Source organism: Colias philodice, chromosome 19 (assembly GCF_061535455.1).
Source record: "Colias philodice isolate Cphi_HAF_F1 chromosome 19, ilColPhil1 Martin Lab GWU primary, whole genome shotgun sequence".
NCBI lineage: Eukaryota > Metazoa > Arthropoda > Insecta > Lepidoptera > Pieridae > Colias > Colias philodice.
In genome coordinates this window covers 4,056,508-4,070,971 of record NC_143104.1, presented here as the reverse complement: position 1 = coordinate 4,070,971, position 14,464 = coordinate 4,056,508, and the positions used below count along the sequence as shown (strand labels likewise).

Below are 14,464 nucleotides of genomic sequence, written 5' to 3'. Positions count from 1 at the left end.
TAAATTATAAAGACGCGTTTTAACTGTATGACAGTACAGAAAAACTTTATTTAAAAATGTATAAAGAATAACTAGGTATATTTTAATTTTTAATAAACTAAGATGATACTAATTAAAACATTGAACTTGTTAATTAGAACTCATTAGTAAAATATGCGAAAGGGGAATTTTAACATGCAATTATTTATGATAATATGAATAAATTTCTAAAACTTGAACAGTGCTCTAACTTGAGCTACTGCCTACTGGAAGGCTGCAGGTTGTGTTGTTTACCATTATGTACCACTTTACATTTTTAGTGTATTGGAATGCTTTATAGGAGTAATTTAGTACTAATTAAAACAAAATATATTTAAATCATATACTTGGTACAAAATACTAGAATCAATATATTATACTCAAATTCGCTGATGTTGAACAAAAAAACCATTTCTAATGTATAATAATCTTCGATATGGTGCTTATGATAAGAGAACATCTTAGTAGGTGTTAGTTATTTATGTTAGTTAAATAAAAAAATAAAAAATATATATTTTGATATTATGGAGAATAATGTGCCGAGTGCCGACTACCGAGGCACCCATTCTCCTTCTGTATCTCCTGTATGGTCTCTGTCCTTATTTTATCTGTGTCTGTCATTCCACCACGAGTTTCTCAAGTTATTGTCAATGTCAAATCCTAAAAGTCAAAATTCAAAATAAAAACATCAAAACATGTCAATTTAATAAATACACAGTTGAAAAATACGAAAATGATTTATTTCTTAAATAAATAAATAGGCAACATAGTATTATTTTTATTTAAAAATTGCATAGCAAAGTAAAAGTCATGGATAGAAAATCTAGAGATCAGAGATATTCTTCAAAACGAAGACGATCTCGCTCTCGGAGCAGCGAGCGTCGAGACAGAGTTAAAATAAGAAAAAGAGCACCATCTCCTACGACTACTGCTGATATTATTGAAGAAACTGAAGATTTTAGTTTCTTAAATTATAAGCGAAACTTAAATAAAATAATACAATACAGTAACGATACAAATACAGTTGCAAATAGTATTGACGACTTTTGGATTTTTGTTAAAAAGTATGAAGCTACTTTGAGAAAAGCTGGAAAGCCAATCATACCAGTAGAAACTCATGATACAAACACAAACAACTCTGAAATAAAGCAATCGTTTTCAAAAACTGACTGTATTAATTTTAAAGTAAAAATAAAATATATGGACACAGTGTATGATGATAGAAGCAGAAGAAGATTGGACGAAAGGAAATTTAAAGTGTTCCTTAACATTATTTCCATATATATTGACTTTAAAAACAAGGAAAAATTTGAGAAACTAAAAAAATTAAGGAAAGCACAAAAAGAACTGCCTGTTGCAAAATATAGGTATGGAAAAGATGTGATTCTATTACTTTAACATTATAATATATTTTATAACTACCTACAACATTTGACCAATTTCTTATATTCTTAATTTCTATAAATGAAAAATTCAAATTATTTTGAGAAACTTGTACCTAATTATAGGGACGAAATTGTATCAGCTGTGCAGAATGAAAAAGTTGTAGTTGTAGCTGGTGACACAGGATGTGGAAAGTCTACTCAGGTTCCTCAATATCTACATGAAGCTGGTTTTCAAAATATTGGTAAGAAAATGTAGAAATTGTTGTTCATTTGAACTACAGTTCCCAAATACAATGGATGTTCTCAACTTGTAGCAGAGATATATTGAAATATGATACTATATGTATTGAATAAAATAGATATATTTTTTATACAAATCTGATACATTTCAATATCTATTTTAAAATCGATTTTTACTGATTGCATGTGGGATATGCTTTTGGTGCTCAATTATATTTATCCTACCCTCACTAGAAAAATACGCCTAGCTTTACCTATCAATGCCCCAATCAACAAGTTTTTGATCTCTTCTATATGGTCCAAACTTATCATTTTTTTATAATTTAACATTTATTTGTAACACTAGTTAGGTTTTACCCGCAGTACTCTGCTCCTGTTCGTCTTAGCGAGATGATAGACTTCCTTGATAAATGGGCTATCTAACACCAAAATATTTTTTTAAATCGGAGCACTTCCCGAGATTCGCGCATTCAAACAAACAAACAAACTCTTCAGTTTTATAAAATTATGTAAATATGATTCATATAACATAAAATTTTCAGCTTGTACACAACCAAGGAGAATAGCATGTGTATCATTATCAAAACGTGTTGCGTTTGAAATGCTGTCACAATTTGAAACTAAAGTTGGGTATCAGATCCGGTTTGAGAAGAGCAAAACTGCAGATACAAGTATTTGTTTTATTACTGAAGGACTGTTATTGAGACAGGTAATGGAATTTATATTTCTTTATTATTGTACATTGATAATTATTTATTATTTCATATTTAATTTTTCATGAATACGTCCATCATTCATTAAAACACACAAAAAAAACAATGTTAATATTTAATATTACATTTGAGGTTGACATTTTAGTCATGACAATTCAAAAGTGCTTTTATAAGAAGACTAATTGAATAAATAAATGTTTGAGTTTGAGTCTGAATTATTTTTGTGAGCTTATGCTAAATTGGAAAATTTGCTTCTGGTACTTAACAGCTCTGCATCATATCAGTAATGATTTCTTATACAGTGATAGTATAAAATTGTCTTTATATATGTATAGTTATATGTACCAAACATTATAACTTGTAATAATTAAATTTTGTATGCATAATTTCAGATGTCCTCAGAAAACTTACCAAATTATGATGTCATTATATTAGATGAGATCCATGAAAGGCATTTAATGGGTGATTTCTTGTTGGGAGTATTAAAATGCCTTATTCATACAAGAAGTGATATTAAACTAGTTTTGATGTCAGCAACAATTAATATACAATTGTTTGAAGATTATTTTAGCGCTGAATCTGCTGTTGTTATTCAAGTAAGTTAATTAAAATGAGATACACATATAAATACTTGTAAAAGTTTACAAAAAAAAAATATTTTGAGTTTGAGTATGAATACCTTCATAATTTTTTTATAAGGAATGTATGCATGTCTTTAAATATTAAACAACTCATAAATCAATATTTCTGCATGATTTTTTATAACAGTATAAATCAATAAATTGTCCCAATATTAAATGAGTCAATCAATAAAAAAATACAATTCAGGTGCCTGGTAGACTGTTTCCTATAGAACTCCACTATAAGCCAGTATTAATTGATGAGAAGCCCACAAGAGATGATCGGCTGGATCCACAGCCTTATATGCAAATTATGAGCTTGATTGATAATAAATACCCAAGTGAGTGCTAAAGCAATTTAATTCACCTGAATAAACCTTTCTGCAATATTGTGTAGAGGGAATATTTGTATTTTTATATATACCGTTACATAAAACTATTGCCATAATAAGCCTTTTAAGCCTTAAAATTTCTAAACTGTCTTTGAAAATTATCGCTTCTTTTCGTTGTTTAAACCTATTCCAACCTGGGTAGAGACTAGGTGAGTGGTTGATTAAAATTCTAATATAATAATTAAAATTCTAATCTAATATAAGTAATAATAATTCGTTAAAATAAAAATTCAGTCAGAAATAAATACATTTATGAATACATAAATTTTTTAAAAGCTATAATTTTACATTTCAGGTGACGAAAGGGGTGACCTTTTAATATTCATGTCTGGCGTTCAAGAAATAACAGCTATTTGTGACGCAGCACAGCAATATGCTGAGAAAAATAAGTCTTGGATTGTCCTTCCGTTACATAGTGGACTCTCATTGGTTGAACAGGATAAGGTAAGTTATATTTGTATACGTAGTATATTATTATTAGTCTGTGGTAGTACGTTATTTCCCCACTGGCGCTTTAATTGCGTAAATTCATAGTGCAACTTTTTTTGTATGGAGTGCACCGTCTGTTGTATACGTAGTATATTATTATTAGTCTGTGGTTATATTATTAACCGAAGATTAAGCACATATTGAAGAAATACAATACACCTATTAAGTATTTACAATCTAATGTCAAATCAAAATAATTTATATACTTGTGAGTTGTGTTTTTAAATAAATAACCTGTCTCAATCGCTTTGTTTAAAACTTATCAAAAAGCTTCCTGTATCCATTAAAAAAACCGCATCAGAATCCGATGCTTAAATGTGCAATATTTTTAGGTATTCGATTATCCACCTGAGGGCGTTAGGAAGTGCATTGTATCCACAAATATAGCTGAAACATCGGTTACGATAGATGGCATACGATTTGTTGTCGATTCGGGAAAGGTAAGTAATATAATATAATTTTAGGATCTATTTATAATCAATATTAATGTAATAAACTAGCTATTTGCCCGCCGGTTCGCCTGCGCAATCAAAAACAATATCCGTGAAGATGAAATGTTACAACACGGCAAGATTTCGTGATTATTTGATCAGATTTGGATATATTATTCATAATTGGTATAGAAAAATTTTCGATTTTGTTACGAAATTCAGAGATAAATAACAAAACATGATGTGTCATATAAAGATCGGTCATGCATGTTAAATATACATGCATGCATAAGCAGAAAGTTAGCATAAAGTGTGAATTCAACAAAAGAAACCTATTTAGATTTACAAAAAATAAAAAAAATATTAACTATTTTGTATAATTTTGTTTTTAATAAGGCAACAGTATCCAAAACTTATTTATAGGTAAAAGAAATGAGTTACGACGCATCTACAAAGATGCAAAGGCTCAAAGAATTTTGGATATCGAAAGCGAGCGCTGATCAGAGGAAAGGCAGAGCAGGAAGAACGGGTAATTTATTTTTAATGTGTATTCTAAATTAATAATCTATACGTATATAATAAATCTGTAGAAGGGTCAATTCTGTACATACTGTCTGTCTGTATCGGAAGACATCACGTGAAAACTAACGGTTCGATTTCGATGAAACTTGGTATAATTATACCTTATTATCCTGGGCGTAAAATAGGATACTTTTTATCCTGGAAAAATACGTAGAAAAAAAAATTAATCTTAATTTTTCAGTTTTATCCATAGACGTTGTTCTGTAGAACCGCGAACACACGTTGCGTATTATTATAGACCTAGCCGTATTTGGGTCCAATAGATATTTATAAGATGTCATTGTCAGAGTTAATCAAAATGGAGACCATCCACGCGAAGACCGACATCCGCGCGGACGGAGTCGCGGGCGGAAGCTAGTATAACATAAAAAATTATTTCCAGGTCCCGGCGTATGTTACCGCATATACTCCGAAAACCAATACACCGATATGGATGCATTCAGCACTCCAGAAGTGTCAAGGGTGCCGCTGGCTTCACTATTATTGCTCATGAGTTCTCTGGGAGTGAACGATGTAAGACGGTTCCCTTTTATAGATGCACCCCCGGAAGATGCTATTGAAGAAGCACTATTGGAATTGAAACAACATGTATGTGTAATTATCATTATAATAAGTTCCTCGAAATTTATATTTAATTAATTCGATCAAAAATACGACTTAGTAGAATTAATAATTCAAGTTTTTACGGAGTCAGTGTGGAGCTGAAAGAATTAAGTGGCATTTAACTCAAATGAAATCTTTATTTGTATGACTTTTGCAAGTTCATGTTCACGCATATTTCTTATTTGCTATACAATATATTTAATAACATTTGTGATAACAGTAGTAACACTGGATATCATTTAATCTTGATTTGAGTGCATTATTCGAATGTTACTGATTAACTCAATAAGTGCTATTTCGACTTTAAGGATTTTTTTCAACAAGAGGAGGTAACATGCACTTACGAAATTGCAATCTCCTTATTATGTTGATTCATAGTGTGTACATAGATAAAAAATAAAATGTTGTGTGGTTTTATGAAACCACGGTAAAAGTGAAACTGTTCGAACGGTAGCCGACCGTCACGCGACATGCGCTACACAAAGCAGTTTGTGTAGCGCATGTCGCGTGACGGTCTGCTGCCGAGTAGGTATACCTACTCGGCAGCCGCGATACACGCGACATGCGCTACACAGACCAAAAAGTTTGAGACGATGTAATAAAAGTTTCACTTTAATAAAATATCCTACATTTTCAGGGAGCATTAACATCAAATGAAAAACTAACAGCTCTAGGCAAGGCATTAGCGAACCTCCCAGTAGAAGTGTCTCTAGCTAAAGCCTTGGTGGTAGGATCTGCGACTTTACCTCCACATAAGTTGGATTCCGCTTTGGCCTTAACTGCCGCTTTGGGTATAAGGTCCATTTATACTACGAGAGCGCATAGAGATTTTGAGTGCGAGGTAAGTTTTTATGGGTAGGAATATTTGGATAACCTTGCGTGTATTATTGTTTTGATAAAGGAATGTGTGTTCCTATACTAAGTATAATTCAAATATCATTTCATAAATTATGTTAATAACTTTTAGAAGGAAGGATCAAACATCACGATTTTCATCAATTTTCTCTACCTAATCAAATTACAAATAGCTCTTCTGTATATTATTTTTAGGGCGGCTTAAGGCGGGCAAGCATGTCTGTATAATCTATACATACAATAAATATATCGTACGTAAGCATAACTACATTTTTTTAACTTATTTTATATTTTTATTTCAGAATGCCAGAAAACCAGATGAATCAGACCACGGCGATCCCATAACCTTAGTATCTCTATATTGCGCTTGGCTAAAGGAAAAAAGTAAAGGAGGAGGAAGGGCGTGGTGTAGACGACGAGGGATAGAGGAACAAAGGTTATACGAGTTGACAAAACTGGCTGCGCAATTGAAGAACTTATTGCAGGTGAATAAGGTTCATTTTTAAACTCATAGTGTCTGTATTCTGCGTGGTTCAATAAGAAGAATAAGGGAAAGCTAAGTTCAACAAATTTGCTGCGCAATTGAAGACCTTATTACGGATGTTAAGTAGGAGTCATTTTTAACTTTATTGTAGATAAATAAATAAGATTCACTTTTAAATTGGCGTACCTGATGCGTAATTTCAATTGTTTATACTTAACCGAATTATGTGCAGATATTTTCTTATGTTGATTTCCATATATTGTTTGTTCCATCAATACTTAAAGTTATGTTTTGAAAATAATGTTATATTCATTTTATAATTACTGATTAAAACTTTACTTGTTTATTTGTATAGGATAATAATTTGATGGAAGCTCCCGAAGCAGAATCGATGTCTTCGGCGGAAAGATCACTCCGACATGGACAAATGAAACAACTGAAAGATATGAGAAGGTAATTTAAGAAAGTCAATTAAATTATTTTTATTCAATTTATGTATTATAATAAGAATCTCTAATTATTTTAATAAGAATCTAACAGAAAGGGATTGATTAACGAATTAAATCTAATGCTTTATAGTTGGGTCATATCCATCTCTCTCTCCTAAATTTGCGGGAGATATAATGTGTCACTTTATTATTATTTACAGGCAGTACAAACAAAAAGCGGCGGAAGATTCGAAAAAGCGGAAACGTTTAAAAGTGGATTCTTGGGAGATTGTCGACGAAAAGGGGGATGATGATAATATAATGGATATCCGTGATATCGAGTTCCGTCTGACGAACGACGCCAGCAGGATACAGGCGCTCATCAGCGGGGCCAGTGCGAATAGTGGCCGGGATCTCGTCATGTTGAAAGTATATCTATATTATACAGCAGAAGAGTTTGTTTGTTTGAACGCGCTAATCTCTGGAACTACTAGTCCGATTTGAATTTCTTTCGGTGTTAGACAGGCCATTTATCGAAGAAGGCTATAGGCTATACCTATGTCATCACGCTAAGACCAGCAGGAGCTGAGATACTTGGGTGAAACCGCGGAGCACAGCTAGTCTATATATAATATTCCCGAACAACTACGACATTGGGGCCTTCAAGAAAAGAGCTTATTTGTCCATAAAAGGCCGGCAAAGCACCTGTAACACTTCTAATGTTACAAGTGTTTATGGGCGGTGGTGACCACTTAACATCAGGTGGCCCACCTGCTTAAATTAAAATGAAACTTAATAAAGTATTTGCTAAGAGGCTTTTTGTGAATTTATTTTAGAGGCAAGCTGTTTCTCCTAAACACAGGTTGCCCAGTAACCTAGCTAGGGAAACATTGGCTTGTATAAATTGTTTTGGTAGCCTTTTATTTATATAATTTTACATGAATATTAATTGTATATTGTAATAAATTGTAAAAAATAAATTGTAATTTAATAATAAACTTTCGATAATTCTAGAAATTAAAATCAAATCAAGAAACCCGTTTCGCGTTGTCACGGCATCACGCGTGAACGGCTGAACCGATTTCGAGAATTTTTTTTTATTATATTCCTTGAAGTACGAGGATGGTTCTTATGTAGGGAAAACGTAAAAATATACCACGGGCGAAGCCGGGGCGGACCGCTATTAAGTAATAAGTAAATAAATAAAGGAAAAACATTTATTTATAAACGTGACAATTTTTAAATACACAATAGCCTTAAAAAAACTAAACATTGCATAAAATGGAAGGAACATAATAGTACTTATACATCGATAAAAGTATTCCTTATTAAACACCCTTTAAGTAAATAGTACCACTTTTTTCTGTGCATTACTACTTCTAACTACTTTTTCTAAGGAATCCACAAGTATATTCAGGCGTCTTACTAACTTACAATACTTTTTATATTTTACAGATAGTGCTATGTCGCGCGTTATATCCTCAAATCGCGGTTGCTGATGATTTTAACCACTGCAAGGTAAATAATACAGTTTATACTTAGAATTTACCAAAAATTTGGTTTAGATATCTGATCGAATGGAAGCTAATGTTGCCAGAAAATTTAGGTTTTAGGAGAATTGATTAGCAAAACTAATCGAAACGATCAGTTTTTACGAAAAAAAAAACCATCAAAAATCGACGTGCTTTTGTACAAAATACGCTATTTTTATCCTAAAATATGCATCATATTTTCTTCATTCTGTAGACACATATTATGCATTTAAATATATGTATTACTGATACTTATTTTTAAACTGCCCTTTTTATTTTTCGCATCCGAATCAAGATTCAGATATTTTCCCTCAATAAATAGCGGCTTCTTCTGGGTTAAAAGCGCCAAGCAAATATATTTTCTCTTTATAAGTTATACAACAGCTTAAAAACAATAGGTGAATCTTATTTTAAATAATATATTTAATTATTTATCAAAATAAAATTGTTTTTCCCTTACAGACGGTAACAGACCAACTCTACCACACTTGGAGCAAACCCTTCGTGTTTTTACACCCCACCTCATATTTCGGCAAACAACCCCGCACGCTACAACTGACAGAGAGTGACATAGAGACAGACGGGCCTCCGGGGTTTAAGAGTAAACTGGCGTTATCATCAAGACACCAGATTCTGTGTTATTTGTGGGTATTTTTAGTTTTTATATGCGGGTAGATTTGATTATTCTTACCTTTTAGTCCTGGTAATCTTTTGCATTAATAACGTCAAGGTGGTATTCGGGCACTGTCAAAAAACTATTTTTATTTATATTGTATGTTATGTTATTGTTAAAGAAAAATAAAAAATATTTACTAATGAGCAATTTAAAAAAAAAACATGTAATTTAAACATTACTTAACTTTTATTAAAAAAATAGTCCGAACTCCGAAATAAGTAAATTCTGTATGATATTATGTAAATAATGCGTATTTAATAAATTTTCAGATCGCTATTGGAAACAACAAAACCATACATAGTAAATTCTATGAGGATGCCCGCTGCTCAAACATTGCTTTTATTGGCACATTCTATTGATACTAATTATGGATTTACAAGGTAATTATAGTTGTAGAATGATAAATATTTATGACTAGATTTCCGCCCGCGGCTTCGCCCGCGTTTGCTAAGGAAAACCCGCATAGTTCCCGTTCCCGTGGGATTTCCGGGATGAAAACTATCCTATGTGTTAATCCAAGTTACCCTCTATATGTGTGCTAAATTTCATTGTAATCGGTTCAGTAGTTTTTACGTGAAAGAGTAACAAACATCCATACATCCGTACATCCATACATCCTTACATCCTTACAAACTTTCGCCTTTATAATATTAGATCCGTACATCCATACATCCTTACATCCTTACAAACTTTCGCCTTTATAATATTAGATAGAAGATAGATAGATAAACATTTAATTTTATACAATTACTTAAAAAAAAGATAATTATTAAAATATTGTTAAAAAAGGGAATATAGGTAAATAAAGGTAAAAAAAGTTTTAAGTTCTACTTTCCGTAAATAAATCATAAGTATACTTTGCTATATACTGATTTCAAATTAAATTAATTGATTATTATACTATGTATATAACTTCTACTTATATTTTTGTTTCAGTCAAACATTCATAAAAGACAATAAAACGGTATAAATGTAATTTTTTTCAGGTTAATCTGTGATTCGTGGCTTTTACTAGAATTTCCATATCCAGAAACCGGATTGAATTTATTGTTCAAAGCTTCCAAGTTGCGGCAACGATGGGACGCTCTTATTAATAGAAGGCTTTTAGGTATTGGCTTATACATTTTAATATTTGCACGCCAAAAGATATACATATTATATACTAGAGATTCTCACGAATCAAAATATTATAATTGTGATATTTTATTAATAACAACTACATAGATATTTTACAAAAATTTCAATAAAACCATCCATGATGAAGCTTTCAAAATAAAATATCCCAAAAACTCATATAATTACCATTATTTTAGATGCAAGCCCAAACAAATCAGTGGAGACCGAACTAACAAAAAATAAATCAAAAGTACCCTACGAAGAATTACAATACGAATTATCCAAAGATATGAGTGCATATATGAATAGTGATGTGTATTATACAATAAAACGGTTATTACCAGCGGATTTGAAGATTTTATACACTATCGATGAATGTCCTAGTGTTGTGCCTAATCCGTTCTGTAGCGATTTTGAAGGAAGACCGCATGAGAAGAAGGGAGGCGTTTATGTGACTGATAATATTGTTTTTAATTGGTATGTATTTATTTATGTTTCCTGGCAATCATAATATTATAACGTTTAAATCAAAACGAAATCTAGGACTAACGCAACGTAAAAAACTAAATTATTATTTAAAATACGAGAATTTAGTCTATCTGTACACTTTGTATCAAAAACTTACCAATAAATTAAGGTATTTTTTATGATATTTTTTAAGGTATAGTCGAGCCAATTTAATAGGCAACATTTGACGTCTATCAATTTTATCTTCGAAGAGAGGTAACCTGCTTAAAAACATCGATTAAAGTGAATTAATCGATAGGGATTTGAAACATTTGTAAATCGAATTTATTAATTTATGATGATTTTTGTTCACAAGTAATCAATGCATTCGATTCTAGATGTCAGATCTCGATTTTTAGAGTAACATCTCTGGTATTTAAAAAGAAAAAAGGTTTATTGACACAAAATTGTATCGACGTCAGTTCTTCAATTCAGAAATTGTTTATTATGTTTAGAATGGTTCATCAGTAAAATGAAATCTTAAAATTACTTGTATCGGTCATTATTATTATAAATATGTAATCATTATTGAAAAAAGTTAAGCAAATGTGCAGATCTAACAGAAAGAAATATCATGTTATTCTATGTTGTCGTTACTAGGTTACGTTGTTGAATTTTGTTGAACTGTCAAATGTTGCCTATTAAAATGGCTCTACTATAGTTATGACTTTTTAATCCATAATAATTATACAAATTAAGTTATTACTTAAGTATTAAAAAAAAATTATAGTAGTATTTAAAAAATTGTTAGCTTACTACTAAATATCTAAGTGAATGTTTTATATATTATTTTTCAGTGTAGTCGATTCAGATTGGAGTTACAACAGCTATCAAGAATCATACTCCATACCGTGGAAGTGTCCGAACTGTGAAATTACCGTATGTTTGTCACCTTTAGAAAAGTTACAGCATACGGAATTTATATGTTCTTCTAGAAAAATCGAGAAGGAAGAAAAACCACCGCCAAAGGAAAATAGACCTAATGCTAAGGAGTATAAGTGCGAAGTTTGTAAAGAAACATTGTATATGACGCCGGTAGAAATATTAAGGCATAAAAAGAGTTGTAAATAAATTATATATAAAAGTTTTATGGTTTTATTTACATTCTTAAAAGCAATAATGCTCATTCCAATATGATGTACTTGAAATGAGTAAAAAGAGTAATTTTCTAAAAGTTTAAGTTTTGCCCTTTGATTATAAATACCTAATACTTAATTTAAAGGCATAATATTATGTGAACTAAAAAAAAATCTGGACAAGGCAGTTTTAGATTTTTTACCTAGGTAATCAAAGTTAATCTTTGAAACATAATTACCCCACATTGATTAACAGAAATAAACCCATCTATTTTTTTCCCTTTCAAGTCTAAACGCATTGCCATAAATAGTCACGTTTTTCTAAAACACATACATTATAGCAAGGGGATCACTTTGAAAGGCATTTATAAAATAGTTCTGTAATACGCTCCTGGACTGGTCACGACGGTGGCAGTAACAAAAAGGTATATTACGAACTAGTGTACCTGTATGAACCTAGGATAATAATAAGTCATTTTAAAAGTGCAATTTGGTGGTTTGCCTGTAGTTTTTATAGTGATGTTGTAGTTATTGGTAATAATATAACAATTATTAAATTAGTGTCTTGTAATTTGGTGCTTATGTTCATTTAAGTATGGTCTTAATAATTACATTAGGTATGCTACCTATATAATACGTATACGTTGATTTCTGTTATTTCTTTGATCTCTTGGTTGTAATTATTTTAATGACTTTTTTAATGACGCTAATAAATAACATAAGTTAACAATTGTTATTTATAATATAGTCAGTCAAAATATCTTTAAGCAGAACCTTAAATTTATTTTCAACTTCGTACCTACATCCAATCACAGTATTGTCTCCAATTACTAGATACTAAATCAAAATATCGCAGCTATTTTAATCCTCACTTCAAGTACCACGCATGCCTAGATACCACTCTCATTACGACAACAATCAAGGCATACTCCACATACCTTCGCATACGTATTAATAAAGTGCCCTTAATAAGACGCACACAGGTACACTACACACACACAGGTGTACGACACACACACGTAGTCAATACAGGTCCGACCGCACTAGGCATAACTGCGCGAAATATTTGCCTATTGGTCAAATTTGAAATTAGGCTGTGCTAGTTTTGGTGTCGCGTAGTGCGATATACCTCATTAAAAGTTCATAGAATGAATATTTTGTCGCTATGCTCCCGCTTAGTTACGCCTAGTTCGGTCGGACCTTACAGGTACACATACACAGGTGTAGACACACATATACAGGTGTAGTATACACACACGCACACACAGGTTTGCGTCGTGACCCGCCCGCCGGCTGCTGATGCGGACCGCGATGCCCTTTTTAATTCGCACAATAACGCACAGTGCGTTGTGTAGGCGCACACGAGGTGGTTTTGTGTAAGGTAATGGGTAGATTTATACGATAAAATTGATCATAAATGTGGTCTAATGAGATTGTAAAGCTCTACTTGATACGTAAACGTGATGGTATCAATGTGACTTTTCTTCTCCAAATACAGCAGACCGTTAAAAGAGAAACGAGATGCGTGTGCAGCGTAAGTATAGATAATAGAAAGGAAACAATAATACAAATTAGAAGTTTCACGCAGTTTCACCCGCGAAAGGACCAGCGGGTATTAGGCACAAGCAAGTATTTCATATTTACTCATGTGTGTCACTGGTAAATAATCTTCATCACTGCCAAATTTCATCAAAATCAGTTCAGTGGCTTTCGGGTGATATAGGAACAAATATTCATCCATTCGTACATCTTCCACGTTTGTAATATAAGTAAAATAAGAAGTAATAAAAACAACGGATTAAACGAAAGATCGTTTGTCTCTGCACTATTTGCCCACTCGTAAATAATCCAGGAATGACCCCGTGTGCTCACACAGCAGTCATCGTGAGACGCGCCACGCCCCCGCGCAGCCTGACATTAGACCGGCGTGTTTGTGCGATCGTTTGCAGCTCTCATCTGTGGACTGGAGCTTTTCATTTGCATGCCTGTACACTGTAGATTGTAGACACTAAATGGGCTGTTTTGTTTTGTACGTTATTAGTGGTAACAAATAATATGCAATTGCAATGATTTATATCTACCATGAATCATGATATTACATATTTTGTAATAAATAATTAGATGAATGTGTGCCGCCCAATTTTTTCTGACTGCAATTTTTTAAATGTTAAAAAAGGATAACATGATTAATCCTAGTGCCAAAGCTACAGTGATATAGGTACCTATGTAGGTATAATATCTTTGCTACAATGCGCAATGTATCTTTATGTTTATGTTTTTCAGCGTAATTGCCCGTTAAATTACCATTTGTAGTCTA

General features: G+C 31.9%; 1 protein-coding gene across 1 annotated transcript; it reads left to right on the top strand.

The window, feature by feature from the left end:
* The first annotated feature begins 685 nt into the window (after positions 1 to 685).
* LOC149479889 (putative ATP-dependent RNA helicase DHX34) lies at positions 686 to 12,155 on the top strand. The gene is made up of 19 exons (XM_089707578.1): positions 686 to 1,385; positions 1,527 to 1,645; positions 2,186 to 2,352; positions 2,749 to 2,952; positions 3,185 to 3,317; positions 3,664 to 3,812; positions 4,190 to 4,297; positions 4,712 to 4,817; positions 5,253 to 5,458; positions 6,111 to 6,314; positions 6,631 to 6,813; positions 7,168 to 7,265; positions 7,462 to 7,669; positions 8,696 to 8,758; positions 9,235 to 9,416; positions 9,718 to 9,828; positions 10,435 to 10,556; positions 10,762 to 11,041; positions 11,869 to 12,155. The coding sequence occupies exons 1-19, from the start codon at positions 829 to 831 to the stop codon at positions 12,140 to 12,142; spliced, it is 3,474 nt and encodes a 1,157-aa protein (XP_089563704.1). The 5' UTR covers positions 686 to 828; the 3' UTR covers positions 12,143 to 12,155.
* Positions 12,156 to 14,464: the final 2,309 nt, after the last annotated feature.

Excerpts from the sequence above, each read along its gene's own strand:
- LOC149479889 (XM_089707578.1), top strand. The coding sequence starts at position 829 with ATGGATAGAAAATCTAGAGATCAGAGATATTCTTCAAAACGAAGACGA. Across the intron at positions 6,315-6,630 it reads ATAGAGATTTTGAGTGCGAG|AATGCCAGAAAACCAGATGA; the intron begins GTAAGTTTTTAT and ends TTTTTATTTCAG. Across the intron at positions 7,670-8,695 it reads GGGATCTCGTCATGTTGAAA|ATAGTGCTATGTCGCGCGTT; the intron begins GTATATCTATAT and ends TATATTTTACAG.